The sequence below is a fragment of the Helicoverpa armigera genome, chromosome 22, assembly GCF_030705265.1.
Source record: "Helicoverpa armigera isolate CAAS_96S chromosome 22, ASM3070526v1, whole genome shotgun sequence".
Lineage (NCBI taxonomy): Eukaryota > Metazoa > Arthropoda > Insecta > Lepidoptera > Noctuidae > Helicoverpa > Helicoverpa armigera.
Window position 1 is genome coordinate 9,025,981 of NC_087141.1, and position 16,018 is coordinate 9,041,998.

Sequence of the window (16,018 nt, forward strand, 5' to 3'; positions counted from 1 at the left end):
TATACACGTCGCCATTCCACTCCAGCATTCATTCACATTCTTTTCATTCATTTCTCCCATTTCAATCATCTTATCAACCACTACTTTTCTAAATTCCCGGGCCAACTCAGCCTTCCCCAACAGATGCCATTTGATTTTGGGGGGCCGTCTCTCTTTGGCTTTTGGCCGTATTAAAAATATACGTATCTATAAAACTTATTTAAGTATAAGTTGACAAAGTTTGCGCACTGGATAAAATTCATTCCTGTATACATTTTTAAATCAATAGAAAATATCGATTTGTTTTATCGATAACAGTTAGGTTCATTCCTAAAGTTATTAAGTGCAGGCGGGCGGGGGCAAGGATACGCTGCTCCGTCTATGGTGCAGCACAATTCATGCACATATGAGTCGTGTAGGTACTTTCGTTATCAGAAATTCGACTCGAAGCGTGTATAATCGTCGGCCATGTTATAAATACAACGTTTTGCTTTGTTTCGCTCATTGTGCCTAATAAGCTTGCTTTGGTTAGGTTAGTGAAGTTTTTAATCAGTGTTTGAAGCTAAAGGTTGTGTTTAACGTCTTTGAAATGGGTGCAGAGCAATCTACCACGAGTAGGAGCAATGCCTCGACTCCAACACAGTAAGTGTTACTCAATATTTCATTAATTAAAGTATCAACATGGTATTGGGTAGCTATTTTTGTTGAGCATTTTTATTATGAAGGTAGATGCTTTTAAAGTTTGTTTATATAAACAAAATAACATTGTAGATTTATTGTTGTTTTAAAACATCACCTACTTTGAAGTGATAGTGCTCATCAAATAACTTTGCTTCTCCGAGAATGTTGAAGCGAAAAAAGATTGTAAGTTAACAAAACATGTCTTGTACGTTTCTCAGCAAATAAGTATTTCCGTTTGGAGTCAATCATTTGACCCGTCATAATATACGAAATATTATCACTTTCGGTACTTCCCAATATTCTATCTATCTTGGGGTTTGTTGACTAACGATGGGAATTTGACAATCATCATCATCATCAGCCTATCGCAGTCCACTGCTGGACATAGGCCTCTCCAAGAATTTGACAATACCTACTTGTATTTGTATGAGGCTTATGTAAGCGTGTGAATTTTGGGTTGCGGGATTGTTCGAAAGAGTTACCGCGGCCCTGGTACATAAAAGGCCTACGACGAAACACGACGGTTTTTAGTCAGTAAGAATCTGACACTCCCTCACCGCTGCTAACCCACGGCGGGAGGGGATCATCTGATGAATTTTACGTCGTTAAATAAAAGCGTGTGAATGTTATTCAGCAAATCCACAGATAGCAGTAGATAGCATATCGGGAACGGCGGTTCACCAACGTTTAAGCTGAAAGGACTATTTATTGACATAAGGTCATCTGGGTCTCGTATCGCATTACGACGGAAGTTTATATGTAGGTAAATAAAATTGGCGTCGGGGCAGTTATCCCAATTGCTCTTATACAAGCATTCTATTATGCAGGGATTTTTCTTACCGATTATTTTCGTTCGTCTATCTATAGGAATACGAATACATATTTACATACAAAGGAATATATACTAATATTATAAAGCTGAAGGGTTTGTTTGTTTGTTTGAACGCGCTAATCTCAGGAACTACTGGTCCGATTTGAAAAATTCTTTCAGTATTAGATAGCCCATTTATCGAGGAAGGCTATAGGCTACTTTTTATCCGAGTTCGTGCCGATGTTCCCACGGGATGCGGGTGAAACCGCTGGCACGAGCTAGTAAACAATAAGACCCGAGCGATTTTTTTCAGGAACAAGGATAAAAAGTAACCTGTGGCGTCGCCATATGGTACCAATACCTACCATCTATTTTACCTGTATTGGTTCAGCCCTTCGCGCTTGAAAGTGTGACAAACTACAAACTTACTTTCGCATTTATAAACGAGGATTATTTTAAATGAATGAAATTAATGAAAACGTTAAATAAGTTAAAAAGCTGTAGAAACAATCTAATCAAAACTCATATTTCTATCTATACATATAATTAACTAGCTTCCGCCAGCGGCTTCCCCCGCGTGGTGTGTTGATAAAAAGTAGCCTATGTGTTAATCCAGGTTATCCCCTATCCACATAGCAAATTTCAATCAAATCGGTCCAGCCGTTTTTTTGTGATTGAATAACAAACATACATCCATACATTCTCACAAACTTTCACATTTATAATATAAAAAGTAGGATCTGTAGAAAGGTCAATTCTGTACATTGAAAATATTTAAAAAAATAGCAGGGGGCGTTACTGGATCGATACCAAACCCAAATACCTATATGATTAAACATTTTTTGTCTGTCTGTCTGTATGTTCTGGCATCACGTGAAAACTAACGGTTCGATTTCGATGAAACTTGGTATGATTATGTCTTATTATCCTTATACTAACTAACTTAACTTTTTATCCTGGAAAAATACGTTGAAAAAAAATAAATCTTAATTTTTCAGTTTTATCCATAGACGTTGTTCTGTAGAACCGCGAACACACCTTGATCAAATTAAAAATTATTAATAGTAGTAGGTAATAGAAGTAGTAGTAGGTACGCATAGATTTAGATAATAAGATAAGCTGGTGTTTATTATTTCTTCTAAAGTCCGAATCTAACGCGGACGAGGTCGCGGGCAGAAGCTAGTGACCAAAACAAACCAAATTATTACCTGCAATCTTTAGTTGCAGGAAAAACATGTACCTAATTCTAGCCGACCCTTTTTTGTTAGTATTTTCAAAACACGTGCATAGCAGGTACTCACTCACTCATACACTTAAACATCTACAAAGTTTTGATCAAACAATAGAGCGCGCGCATATTAACCAACTAGCTTCCGCTAGCGGCTTCGCCCGCGTGGTGTGTGTTGATAAAAAGTAGCCTATGTGTTAATCCGGGGTATCACCTATGCACATACCAAATCGGTCCAACCGTTTTTGCGTGATTGAATAACAAACATACATCCATACATTCTCAAAAACTTTCACATTTATATAAGTAGGAAAATAGGATTCTGCGCAGATTCTATGAATCCAATACCCTTTTTAGACAGACGGTTTTCTTCAAATAAGTTTGCCTCTCTGAAGTCAGCCATTTAACATCTCGCGCATGCCCAGTAGCGTTTTGATGGAGGACGTGGACGTAGATGCCAGGACGTGGTGCGCCAAATACAAATATAAATGAAAAATGTTTTTGTTGATATTTTACCTAAATTAGCATCAGATATTAGGAAGCAAGATCTTATAATTTGCGATAATAATATACTTATTTACGTCAGTATTTTTTTGTTTTTGTTAGTTCTTTCAAATCAAATTTTCCTCTTAAACCTGTAAAAAATACCGGTATAGTTATCGGCACGGATAATGAGCTCTGGGCTTAAGAGTGGGGATCGCTTTGCGCACTGTACACTTATGGCAATAAACCGATGAATCATTCCTGCGCTGGGGCAGATCAGGGCTCAATATCCTTGCCGATGATTATATATTTTGAGTTTTATTCGTATTTTATCTCGTTCGGGGAAACCCCACTTCCTATGTAACAAGCTAGAAGCTAACGTGACTGCTCGACCGATTGTTATCCGCATAAAATATAATTATAGATAATTTCAGTATGACAAGTTACCATCGTGTGTATCTTATGTATTCTATCATGAATATCATTGGCAAGGATATTGAGCCCTGAACTTCACCTACGCAGAAGTGATTTATTGGTTTATTGCCTTAAGTGTACAGTGCGCAAAGCGATCCCCACTCTTCCGCCGAGAGCTCACTATCCGTGCCGATAACTATGTACCTATAGTGGGGTATGAAGTACGAGTAAAATGTAGTAGGTGTATCTTTTGGTGGAATATCATCAAATGAGAATCGCTGTGGGTGCTGCGTGTTAATCACGCTCAATATTATAACGGCGATACTTTGTGTGTCTGTGTATGTGTTTGTTACTTCTTCACTCACAAACGGCTGATCGGATTTTAAAAAAACTTGGCATATTGCTGCCAATTTTTAACACGCTTATTTTAAGATTAAGAACTACGCAGCATTTTCAAATGCGCATAAAATCCCTTAGAAGTTCTCAACTCTGTAAACTTGCTATCTAAAAGTAAATTTTTCAAATCCTACCTATAAACAATAATATATCTTTAGCTTGATATTTATTTATTTGAATCCTTTCAAAGAAGAAATGGGACGAGCTTCTTCTCTTCCGAGGATCTAATAAAAAGACCTTAACGTAACATGTCGATGTAAAAATGCCATTTTTCCACAGGAGACAGATGAGTCAGGCCGAAGTCAAGCGAATGCTGGACCAGCAGAGGCAGCAGTACGAGAGGAAACTGCAAGAGGTGGTCAATAAAACGAAGCAGGAGGCAGCTGCCAGACCCCCTACTCCTCAAACTATAAGGTACTTGACGATACTTAAATATGAAGACCTACCTAGATACCTTAGTTGCTCCTTGTACTTAAAACACTGGTGGTACTCAGCCGAATCCGATTAGACAGGAAGCCGACCCCAACATAGCTTGGAAAAGGCTCGGGAGATGATGATGACCTTAATACGAAAGATAAGAGTTAAGGCTAAGTACAATAAACACAGGCATATAACCAGTACATAATTACTGTGAGTATACGCCAGTTGCACCATTAAACTGTAATTGAACCGAACCACAAATTAACCAGCCATGAAATTGCCACCCTCGGTTTGGTTATGTTGTCGATGATGTAGACAATTTAACAAACTAAAGGCTAATTCAAATTTTTTACAGCATGGAAAGAGAGCGAGCGCCGTACAGTTATGCTGGACCCGCTCTGCAGCAAAACGCAGCCCCTAGTACGCCACAGCCTCTATACCCCAATCTGAACCAGCCCCAAGCGTACCCGTATCAACCCCAACCCAACAACCAATTCCACCCCCAGCCCAACAACAACCAATTTCATCCCCAAGTCAATAACAACCCTTTCCAGCCGCAGAGGCCGAATGACTTCGTTTTCGTTAACAACTATGGACAAACTGAAAGGTAATCAAGGTGCTTCATTTTGTAAATGGGAGGTTTTCTTTTTGAGAATTAAACAAAAAAGTTCCAAGAAAATGATAGATGGCTTTGTACCAACTACATTACTGGGACTTCACAAATGCCGAGGTTAAAAAAAACTAAAGTTAGATGACTGGACCAATTGTTTTCAAAATCTCTCGGGACTTTCGTATAGTGATCTGACTGACTTCTTTTCCTATGTGTTACTACTGGAAAGAAGTGGCGCAAAAAACTCCCCGCAAGAAAGATATACATAAGCTTAAACTAATCTTCTTTCGACAGTTACAATAGACCTGCCCCGTCGGCGCCGTTCCTCCCGAATCGAAGAGGTCGCGGACAGGGGCCCAGGCCGCGATCTATCAGCAGGTATGTATTTTCATCAACAGTATGTATAGACTTTGAAGTCATTCTCATTTTGTATAAAGCTACTGTATAGCTTTCCACCTGAGAGCTGAGTGCTTAGTGCGAGTTTTCGCGAATTTTTTTACGGACTCACATGAGAGCGCGTATACTAAGATTTGTATGGAACAAAAACAGCTCCACCTAGTGTCAAAAATTGGAACCTGTTTTTGTTCCATACAAACAGTGTTGCCAACAGTTGTAGAAGCTTACCACCAGAGTCAACTTTTAAAACCACCAGAAAACCACTAACAAAAATTTATCCCACACTTAAAATCACCAAATTCACCACTAAAAAAATATTGTTTATATTTTATTGTAACCTAAAACAATTTAATCATCCAAAGATGTAACTCGGCAACGATAGAAATTTAAAACAGACAAAGCATTACATCTGTTTAGCAATTCATCCGACCCGATCCGAATCTTTCACAAATTATAATCGGCGTAGTAGTTTCACAAATTGTTTAGTTACGCATTTGACCAATGAATGAGTACTTAATATAATTATATAGTAGTCGTTCACCTTTTTGTTTTGTAGATGCTATTTTGACATTCCGTGAGACTTCAAATCTCCATAGTAACTCCTTAAAGTTGTACCACAAAACTTACATTTCGCTACTTGACCCGCAGTACTTTCAACATTTCGCCACTAAATAGGGGACTTAAACCACCAGTATTAGTGGAAAATCCACTAAGTTGGCAACATTGCATACAAATCTTAGTATACGCGCTCTCATGTGAGTCCGTAAAAAAATTCACGAAAACTCGCACTAAGCACTCTGATTCTGAATTCTGAATGACGTTTACTATTTCGCAAGTGAGCGCGTTTATAATACAACCAAGTGTCGATGACAGCTTTCATTATAATAAATAGTTCTAGAATTAACGCTACGTCATTAAGTTGTATGATAATTTACGCATCGAGTAAGTTAACTTGCAAAACTCACACTAGGCCCTGTGTTGTGTATATTTGAAACTAGAACAAAACTTTTGACTTTGATGATTCTTAAATTAGGCGCAGGGTAATTTGAGATTTTTGTAGGTAATTGGGAAGAGTGTCCGTAGCACACACGATTTAGATTTCATCTTGTTTAATGGATTTAAATATATCGAGTTATCGACGTTATTTTTTACCTTGCCCGAATACCCCGACAAAAAAGGTATTTTTAACATGCTTTGTTATTTTACTTTCGCTTCGAGTTTTCTTGCGAGAATTGTCCTGAATTACTTCGAAAGATTATTTACTTAAAAAAAACTTATATACATACACCTTACGACTTATATCAATATATTTCAAACCTTAATTTCCAGACAGCGCAACGAGCCCCAGGAGCGTGACGTCCTAGACTGTCCGACTTGCCACTCGCGGTTCGGCCTGCGGATCTACCAGTGCGACAGTGGGCACAGCTCGTGCAGCGAGTGCAAGAATAGAGGCCGAGTGTGTGGCATCTGTCGCCAGGTCCTCACTAACAGGAGGAACTTTGACCTCGAGAACCATATGGCTCAGGTATAAGTTCTATAGTTATTTGCGTAATGCGATTTACTGTGTCCGGTAGGCTAGTCTATTTAATTAAATAATTCCATCATCATGTTTAAATGTACAAAAAAATATTTTTTTTTCATTTAGATTTCTCAAATATCTTTTTTAATTAGATTTTTTTCATACATGTAATTTTTTCAATACACCTAAATCAATTTGGATACTGTAGTCGAAACGAGAGATTTTCTATCAAAACCCTGTTTTAAACGATTCTTTATTTAACTAACCAGACGAAAGCGTTGTGCCCAAACGCTAGCGAGGGCTGTAAGCTGTACATCAAGATCTCTGACATGGACACACACCTGCGCGAGTGTCCCTTCAAGGAGCAGGAGTGTCCGCTCGCCGCCGTGTTCGGCACTTGCTGCTGGAGAGGTAATAAGTACTATACACCTACCTTGCAACTTTACCGTAACGAGAACCAAAGTAATGAAAGTTGTAATCTGAGACCCATTTCTAATAGACATGGAAAACAATCGTATTATAACGGTGTTCTTATGCAAACCGATCACTTACCAAAAGTGTTATTCAACTCCAATTTTAATTTTATTTTTCTTCTTTCCAGGAAAACTAAGCCAAATAGCGGGTCATTTCGACCAAATGCATCCAAGCGGCCGTCAGACTGACGTCGATACTGAAATGGCTCTGACAAACGTGCAGAACACGAGCCAAGAGGTGCATTTAGTCGTGTTAGGAACGTACAACTTCCTAGTCCACGTTAAAGTATCAGAAACTGACGGCAAAGTCTACATGGCCGTCCAACTTATTGGTACCAAGTTCAGCGCCGCGAAATGGAACTACGAAATCCACGTTTACAATAAAAACGAAAAGCACCGCAAGTACACTTACACAGACAACTGTATGTCGTCCAACGACAAAGTAGAGGACATATTTAAAGATGGCGAATGTGCTGTGTTGCCAGTGTGGTACGCCAATACATTCGTGCACAACGGTGTTATGAATTACAAGTTTTTTATCAAGAAATCTGAGGAAGGTAAAAAGGAATTTGTTAAACATCGCGGTAGGGGTAGGAAGCATTAGGATAAAAAATCTTGATGCCCTCATTAAATATTGTATCGATAAAAGATGGATAGAGAGAGGTTTCAATAACGGTATTTGTCCAAGATAAACAAATCTATGGTACATCCTATTATTATTTAACTGTTGTTATGTGCTTATATTATTGAACCGATAGGACGTAAGTTAATGAGCACATTATAGTTAAAATTTTACAAAGCTACACTTATATGGGCATTCGTACATGAATGTTCGTTTTAAATGCATTGCACGATAAAAGTCTATTTAAAAATACTTGATACATATTATTATCGTTGACTTATCCTCTCGTACATTTGTGCGATTGAGTTAGTATATATGTACCTCTCTCTTCCCTCTCTAGATAAGATAATATCACCATCGATGTTAAAATTACCTTCAAATACCTATTTCTGAAAATCATATATATGTTGTAGTGGTCTTATTGTACCATACAATTGTCAAACAAAATTATTTGTTTTGACGCTATGAAAAAGTACGTTTTCTTTCTCGTTTATGTTAGATAAGTATACAAAAAAACGTATTTTATAAAAACCCAGCATACAGTAAAATGGGGTAAAATTACACCTTTTAAAAACTATACCTAAATTAAGATGATATATGGAATTCTCTTGCAATGGAAGTTTTCTATTACAAACGTCCATTTAGAGTGGTGGTTTAGAGTGTTTTTCTAAATTGTTTGACCCTTATTAAGTGTTTGGTCATACATTTTGATTGTTTTAGTATTAATTATTATTCTAAGAAAAACCCATAATGGCCAGAAGGTGATGGTGTTTTAATATAAGTACCTATTTGTAGGTCAAAAAAATTATGATGAGCATGGTTTTCGGCATAGTTTATCTCCTAGTATAGTAAGTAGTCAGTTTGGTTCCCGAATTTACCTACAGAGAAACAAAATGATGCTACAAAAACTGCTATTATTAAATAGTAATTTTATCTGTAGAATATAGGAACCCAGCTGAAGTAGGTTAAGGATTTAAGGATTATAATTATTATGCCCAAGTTGTAGTAACGACAAATGAAGGGATAGAAAGTTTTTGAAATCGAAAACGTTAACTTGACAGTGTTACCATCATAAAAAACATATTAAACACTGTCAAGTGTTGCCAGATAGGGTTTACCACTGGCAAGTCTTGGCAAAAACTATAAAATTAATTGCCATAGACAAAAAAATATATAACGTGCTTATTCCACAGTTTATCGTGAAACTTGTATTCAATAAGTTATAGAACGTGTTTATTATATATTTTAAAGCATAACTTGTATGCAAAATAAGTAATTAAGTTTAATTATTCGTATTTAGCCATCGCAGAAGATTCAGAGAGCCGTGGGGAGAAAGAAAGCAGGAAAGGGCAAAAACAAAAGACACACGCAGTTAACAAGCATCAACGCGTAAAGGCGAACCGCGGGAGATCATCTTCCCTTGCCTCGGAAAATAGAAAAAACTAGCTACCAACCGACTGAGTAGAAATAAAGATGTTTGATAATCATCTATTTATTTTAATAATGCTCATGAAAGATTTTATGAAGGCTGTGCTTTACAATTAGAAAACCACAACAAAAAATTGAATCAAAATCTCAAAGGAAGAAAAAAGTAGAAGAATATTCGTACTGAGCAATGTTTATACTGTTAATTTAATATTTGAGTACGAAAGGAAGAAAGGAATAGCCTTCAGAATTTCTTCAAAGAAATTAAAAAAAAATGGAGAAGGAAAAAGTACAATAAAGGCCAAAGATCATTACGGAGGTTGGTAGCTTAAATTCCCCAAGGGCTTTAGGACTACGGAAGCCGTTTTCTGCTTGAGAAAAGAAAGTTGTGCGTCCACTAACTTGAGTGCAACATAATTTCTCTAAGAATTGTAATAGAAATAATTATAATTGTAATTATGTTAAAAATAAGAGTTATTATCAACCGAATGTATAAAGGTGCGTATTGAATTCTTGCTGCCGACTTCACATTTCGCGACTGCATGAAGTTGGCCATAGCTGCACTACTGGTTTCTATGAATTTACATGAAACCGTTTTCATTGAACGTCCTTGACAGTCGTTACGGGTAGTCGGAAGCCAGTAAGTCTGACACCAGTCTAACCAAGGGGTATTGGGTTATCCGGGTAACTGGGTTGAGGAGGTCAGATAGGCAGTCGCTTCTTGTAAAGCACTGATACTCAGCTGAATCCGATTAGACTGGAAGCCGACGCCAACATAGTTGAGAAAAAAGGCTCGGAGGCAGATGGACATGATACCTATTTGGATGAAAGCGGCAGCTGCACGTGCAGTAACTCTCAGATATGAAATCGTCGTTCAATACGTACCTTATTGAGGTTGAAATATTTTCAAAGAAATTAAGATTGCATGTATAACAACATTCGCTTCACTATATCACGCATATAGCGATAGTTTGATATGATTGTTTTAATATTTTAAGTTTTTCTATTTTATCCAATGAGGGTTTCGTAAAATGGCGTCCACGAGGTGGCAGCACCGAGTCGTCAGGTCCAAATAACTGTCAAAGTGCTTATCTTTACTATGAATTGTGAACGATTTTAGTGTTTTTTTTATTTTATAATTAAAGCACTGCATTATTGTTTTACTATTGCGAATGAGTAAATAAAATTTCAACAAGCTTTTCCTTAGTACCAGTGACTTTTGCACCCTCTCTCTTAGCTCAATTTTTAGTTCGGAAACCTTATTCTGACCGTAGTCCATAATAAAATCAATAACACTTCCAATATAACAGAATTTCAATAAACAATAAGTTCGGCACCTACAATTCCATACTATTTGACAGCTGTTTGGACCAGACGCATACGTGGCGCCACCCGGTGGCAGAAAAATTTTCAAAAACCCTCATTGTATGTTAACTTCGCCATATTTTATTCTATCTTTTTGCTGTACTTTTTTGTGAAACTTGTAATTTTAAATCAATAAATTGTTTAAATGTATTTTGTATTTTTAATGTCTTTTATGTTTATTTTTTTTAAACAGTACAGAAGGGACTTAACATATAAATAAGGGTTTGCAAATCACAAATCGGATACATTTTTATCAACTTTATTTTCATCGACAAAACTAGTGTATGTGATCTGTGACAGTGAATTCGATAAGCGGGCAAAGACGCTCCAAGATTTTCAAAGATTCAAAATCAAAAAATATTTTAACTTCAAGTCAATTTTATTGGTTTCTAAGAACACCCTTTCCACGTGCAATCACCCTTTCTATATGTCTATCATAAAATTTATCGTGAAAGACACAAAAAAAAACTTTATACTTTTGAGACTTTTTAAAAATAATCCATGGGTCTTTTAGAATAAAATTACAAAAATACCGGACCGCCTGTACCCGCTCTAAAAAGTATACATTCAATATTTAACACACAGTTACTTCAGCCTAACAAACTTCTATTATATATTTCCATAAAAAGCTGTTGAAAGAAAACCATCATCAAGGGCCATCATTCATATAATTACGTTTGGATATTGACTGAGAAAAAAAATATTAACTTCCATAATTAGATACAACCCCAACCATATTTTACCTCCTTTTTAGCTGATTGCCAAGAATAATCATATATGGCCTCCTTTTAACCACATTTCTAAGACCATTTTTTTACGTGACTATTACCCCAATAAATCACAGGCCAGTATGATTTATTTGAAAAAGGACCGCTAAAACATAGACAATAGAAAAACGGCCCATTGTCGAAAAGTTTATACATAGGGGGTTATTTGAAGGATGACCCGCTTTCCTAAGCTATCAGGTGTCTAATACAGAAACATAAGTACCTACTTAAGTCTGTTGTAAGTTGTATAGGTACATATTACATACAATAGATTATATTTATATGTATACTCATTAACTCAAATATAGAAATCAGCCTACCCATAGACAAACAAAGAATTAGGCCCCACAGTAATAATCATAAAAATTGAATTTCTTTGGAACATCAAATGAGTTAATCATATTATCTAACATCTAACAAAAATGTTTAAATATAAGGTTGAATTGTTGAAGATTAAAAAACATTAATTTGGTATACACAAACAAAACATCCGTAATGAACCGCTCTAGGTACAGTCACCAATAAAATTTTGTATAAAAAAATAATTAAAAAGGTAATAAAATTACATATGTATTACATACTTATTTGGCAGAAATAATATAGTCACAGGCTAATTCAAAAGCATCACACAGTGTAGACACAGCTAACAGTTACAACTAGACATAGTTAAAAATAAATTACTTAAATGAAAATTCATCGTACTGAACACATTTAGTTCGTATTATTAAAACTTTACATTTAAAAAAGGTCACTTGTTTAAATAAAACATGGACGGCATGAAATGGGAATTTTTGATTTTAATTTTAAAGTTTTAAAGCTGGATATTAAATCACCAATTTTTTTATTAATTTGCCGCCATTTTAAAATCTCCTATACTGATAAATTCAGGGTTCCCGAAGACAAAATACGCCTATCTTTTTTTCAGTGGATTAAGGAATAGCCTTTCGTTTGATCAAAGCAGTCTGTAATTTACCTACAAGTACATTCTTGAAAGAAATCAAGTAATACTATTATTTTTTACTATATTATTTTTTTGTAGTAGCAACTACGTCTATTTATTTATTCTGGCAATACCTGAGCCAAGATGGCGTTTCTTTTAAACAAGACCATGTTCGGTCTCTGTGACACGATAGGTTACGTGAAAATGCAAGACAGAGACAAAAATCACTGGCCGAATTATTCATTTTTTTTCCTTAGGGATTTTTTTTAATTATTCTTTATTTATTCAAGTTAGTTCACTTTTTAATAATAGAAAAAAAAACGAAAGTATTGAGATTCCCTGTATATAATTTTACTTCAATTGTCAAAATATTTTAAATCAAAGATGCTAGGAGAAATCCAAAAAAAATAAATTCAAAAGCCTGCAATACACCTAGAATAATATTTTGAAAGGAGCATCGCATAAATAAGGTAAATACGACAAAAGCCTAGAAATTTAGAAATACTCAACCTGTAATTATTTTGTATTTTTAAATTAATGCAGGAAAATTATTGAGTAAATCTATTTAAAAAGACAAATATAACACGCTGTAGCCCTATCACACATTTGAAAAGAGTGCAAGAGAGTAAAGTTGATCACTCAGTGTTTTTCGAAAAATTGCTAATACATACTGTAATAAAATAATACTATTTATTACAAAGTAATAGCCAACACTAAAATTAATAAGACACATCAGTGTACATAACACATTTTGGTTTTAAATAAGACTTGAAAATTTTAAATTAGAACCTTAAAGTATCACCAATATCACAATCACTAAAAATAATGAAAATAAATTGAAATAATTAAAAACTATCATATAACCATTATTAAGTACATGGCATATTCTAATTAAATATAATAAATTGGAATGTCATCACTGAGATAATACCGTTAATATCGAGATCAATTTTATTAAAATACATCAAATAATAATACTTAACAAAAATACTTTATGAATGCCTTCCATCATACATCTTGCCCTGATTCCCTTATTAAATACTCCCCTCTATCAAAACGTAATAAAAGATAAAAATGAACAGAAATAAACTAAAAATAGAAAAGGTGCAACACCTTTAAACAACATTGAAACAAAACACTCCCTTAATTTAAATTCAGTTCACATTAATTTAAATTGATTACTTGAGTAAGTATAGTTGTAAAAATCACAATCAATAAGATCACAAATATTATGTATTTAAGTGTGATTTAAGAACGTTATGCTGTCAAATGTACACAGATTAGTTAGCAAATGGAATACTAACTAAACGTTGGAAACTGCAGAAAATATTGTTGTTGCTGATCGAGGAACTAGTAGCATCTAGCTAATGCGCTTATCCAATCAGATCGTCTATATCTCAAGTGTCTAGTTAAACTCCATTTGTTAACTATTCTGTGATGAGAGTCAAAGGTATTTACAATCTTCCACCAGAAGGCTTAGCCACATACTGGTTCTTCGTTTGTCAAAATAAGCAATTTCAAAAATATTTTACTGCCTCAATAGCTTGGAAGATATTTTCCAACTATCATCTTTTACTATAACATCACTATACCCTTATTTCTCTGACAGCTCAAAACTGAGATCTACTCACAAATTTCGAAAACTGACATGTGTCAAACAGTGTCATAAAATTTAAATCACGAAAACGATGCATGGTGCCAATTGTAGTAAACAATAAATGTGTTTAATTGTTGATGCCGCCGTTGTAAGCGTAATCTGCTTTGTTGTGCATCACCAAACGGTTGTCGACAAAGTAAAAGCTGTCGGAACACGTCTCGAATGGTGCGGTGATCATTTCATCCACTGAAACATAAGAATGGTTCTTTAAGCATTTTCAGTTAACGAGACACACAAGTACGATGTTATGACTATGCTGCTATATTTTTTTACTCAAAGTACACATAAGGCTCAACACACACCAAAAGAGCGGCGAAGGGCAGCGAGGCGAAGCGCGGTTTGAGTTTCGAGTTTCGAAAATATTTTTTTGCGAAAATATACATTATAGTAATAGGAATAAAGTAAAAATTCAAATGACACTCAAACCGCGCTTCGCTTTGCTGCCCTTCGACGCTCTTTTGGTGTGTGTTGAGCCTAACACAGATATGATGTTACAACTAAACTGCTATATTATTTTACTCAAAGTATTTATATGTGTCACCCAGTCCAAAAGGCTAAATAAATAAATTATACTTGGTTGAATTGTGAACACAGTTCTTTTTAGAAATTGGTAAAAGTAATGTGTGTTGTGCTGGAGCAACAGTTGAACTTCAAAATTAAGAATATTTAGAAAAGACAGGACTATAAAGACTTATACCTAAAAATACCGTACCTAGATCAGGAGGCAAAGTGGGGAACTCATATATGTGTTCGCAAGTGTTTCTTGAGAACGGTATGCAGAAACCAAACTCAAAGTCGAAGGTCTTAAGCAATGTGTCCCTGAAGAAATGCTTCTCTATCATCCTGAAGTGGTTGACAGGACGAGCTCCAACGGTAAACTCCACCCTGGAAGATTTTTTTTTTTTCAAATAACGCCACAATACTGTTATGATTATTGAATGCTTATTACCCTTTATATTAAGAAGATGAACTATTTGTAGCACAACAGTTACATATATTAAGAAATGACCCACTGACGAAGTTTTTACTTTAGACTCAAATAAGTATTACAGAAACTTACGTGGCTCCTACAGTCTTTAGCTTCAAGAATTGAGGCGTGAACTGGTAGCGCACGAACCTCCCGGCGTTAGGGTCCAGCGGCTCCTCTGGAGCATCGTCGGTGCCCTCACTGTCCACTCCAAAGTCCGTTGGAGGCTTCGCAATCTCAAAAAGCACCGTCCCACTTTCCAAATCGCGTATCTTGAATCTCGTGAAGTCTATATCGTATACGTTCGCCTCAGGACTACACATGTATGTGTCAGTAATCCTGTCTAGTCTCAGAACATCCTCAGGAGTTATTTCACTCACTATTACGTCGTCTTTATTGGTTTCAAGCATCGATATTGATTCGCACTTTTTCCCCACTAAACTCATTTTGCAATTGTGAAGTAAATCTTGTGTTGTAAGTAATCTCAAAAATATAGGCACGATAGATAGAAATTTGAAAGGGTGAACTAATAAGATATCAAAGCATTTTTAGGGCATTTCCATATTTTCTGAATAAAATTCACTTGATCGCTAATGTTTGTCTTTCACGTCAACTTGAAACTATGACGGCGGCAATCGGATACACGGCCAAGTTAAGATCTAAACTTTACTATTATTCGTTATAGTTGTTTTCGGTCTTAGTTTGTAAAAAAAATCTACGAAATAACTAATATGTATTTTAAAACATCTTCATAAAAGTAATAGGTGCTGAATCAGCTGAATGTTAAATTGATGTAAAAATAAAAAATATGGTATCCGAATTTGCTTGAGTCAATTTACTTGCAACTAAAAGGTTATTTTGACAT

The 16,018-nt window shown here is 35.5% G+C and overlaps 2 protein-coding genes across 2 annotated transcripts; one reads left to right on the forward strand and one right to left on the reverse strand.

The window, feature by feature from the left end:
• Positions 1–385: 385 nt before the first annotated feature.
• LOC110373646 (E3 ubiquitin-protein ligase siah2) lies at positions 386–9,505 on the forward strand. Its single transcript, XM_021330974.3, has 8 exons — positions 386–621; positions 4,272–4,406; positions 4,768–5,019; positions 5,317–5,400; positions 6,748–6,943; positions 7,207–7,348; positions 7,539–7,967; positions 9,333–9,505. The coding sequence occupies exons 1-8, from the start codon at positions 569–571 to the stop codon at positions 9,476–9,478; spliced, it is 1,437 nt and encodes a 478-aa protein (XP_021186649.3). The 5' UTR covers positions 386–568; the 3' UTR covers positions 9,479–9,505.
• A 2,226-nt stretch (positions 9,506–11,731) lies between these two features.
• On the reverse strand, positions 11,732–15,854 carry LOC110373671 (protein unc-119 homolog). Its single transcript, XM_021331003.3, has 3 exons — positions 15,247–15,854; positions 14,899–15,071; positions 11,732–14,372 (listed from the first exon to the last, which is right to left on the reverse strand). Exons 1-3 carry the CDS (start codon positions 15,597–15,599, stop codon positions 14,254–14,256), a joined length of 645 nt encoding a protein of 214 aa, XP_021186678.1. The 5' UTR covers positions 15,600–15,854; the 3' UTR covers positions 11,732–14,253.
• Positions 15,855–16,018: the final 164 nt, after the last annotated feature.

What these genes read in the sequence shown, in the direction of transcription:
- LOC110373646 (XM_021330974.3), top strand. Translation starts at nt 569, where the DNA reads ATGGGTGCAGAGCAATCTACCACGAGTAGGAGCAATGCCTCGACTCCA. An exon ending in AACTATGGACAAACTGAAAG is followed by an intron (nt 5,020 to 5,316) that starts GTAATCAAGGTG and finishes TTCTTTCGACAG; the next exon opens with TTACAATAGACCTGCCCCGT. An exon ending in AGGCCGCGATCTATCAGCAG is followed by an intron (nt 5,401 to 6,747) that starts GTATGTATTTTC and finishes CTTAATTTCCAG; the next exon opens with ACAGCGCAACGAGCCCCAGG.
- LOC110373671 (XM_021331003.3), bottom strand. Translation starts at nt 15,599, where the DNA reads ATGAGTTTAGTGGGGAAAAAGTGCGAATCAATATCGATGCTTGAAACC. An exon ending in CTAAAGACTGTAGGAGCCAC is followed by an intron (nt 15,072 to 15,246) that starts GTAAGTTTCTGT and finishes AAAATCTTCCAG; the next exon opens with GGTGGAGTTTACCGTTGGAG. An exon ending in CACTTTGCCTCCTGATCTAG is followed by an intron (nt 14,373 to 14,898) that starts GTACGGTATTTT and finishes CTTATGTTTCAG; the next exon opens with TGGATGAAATGATCACCGCA.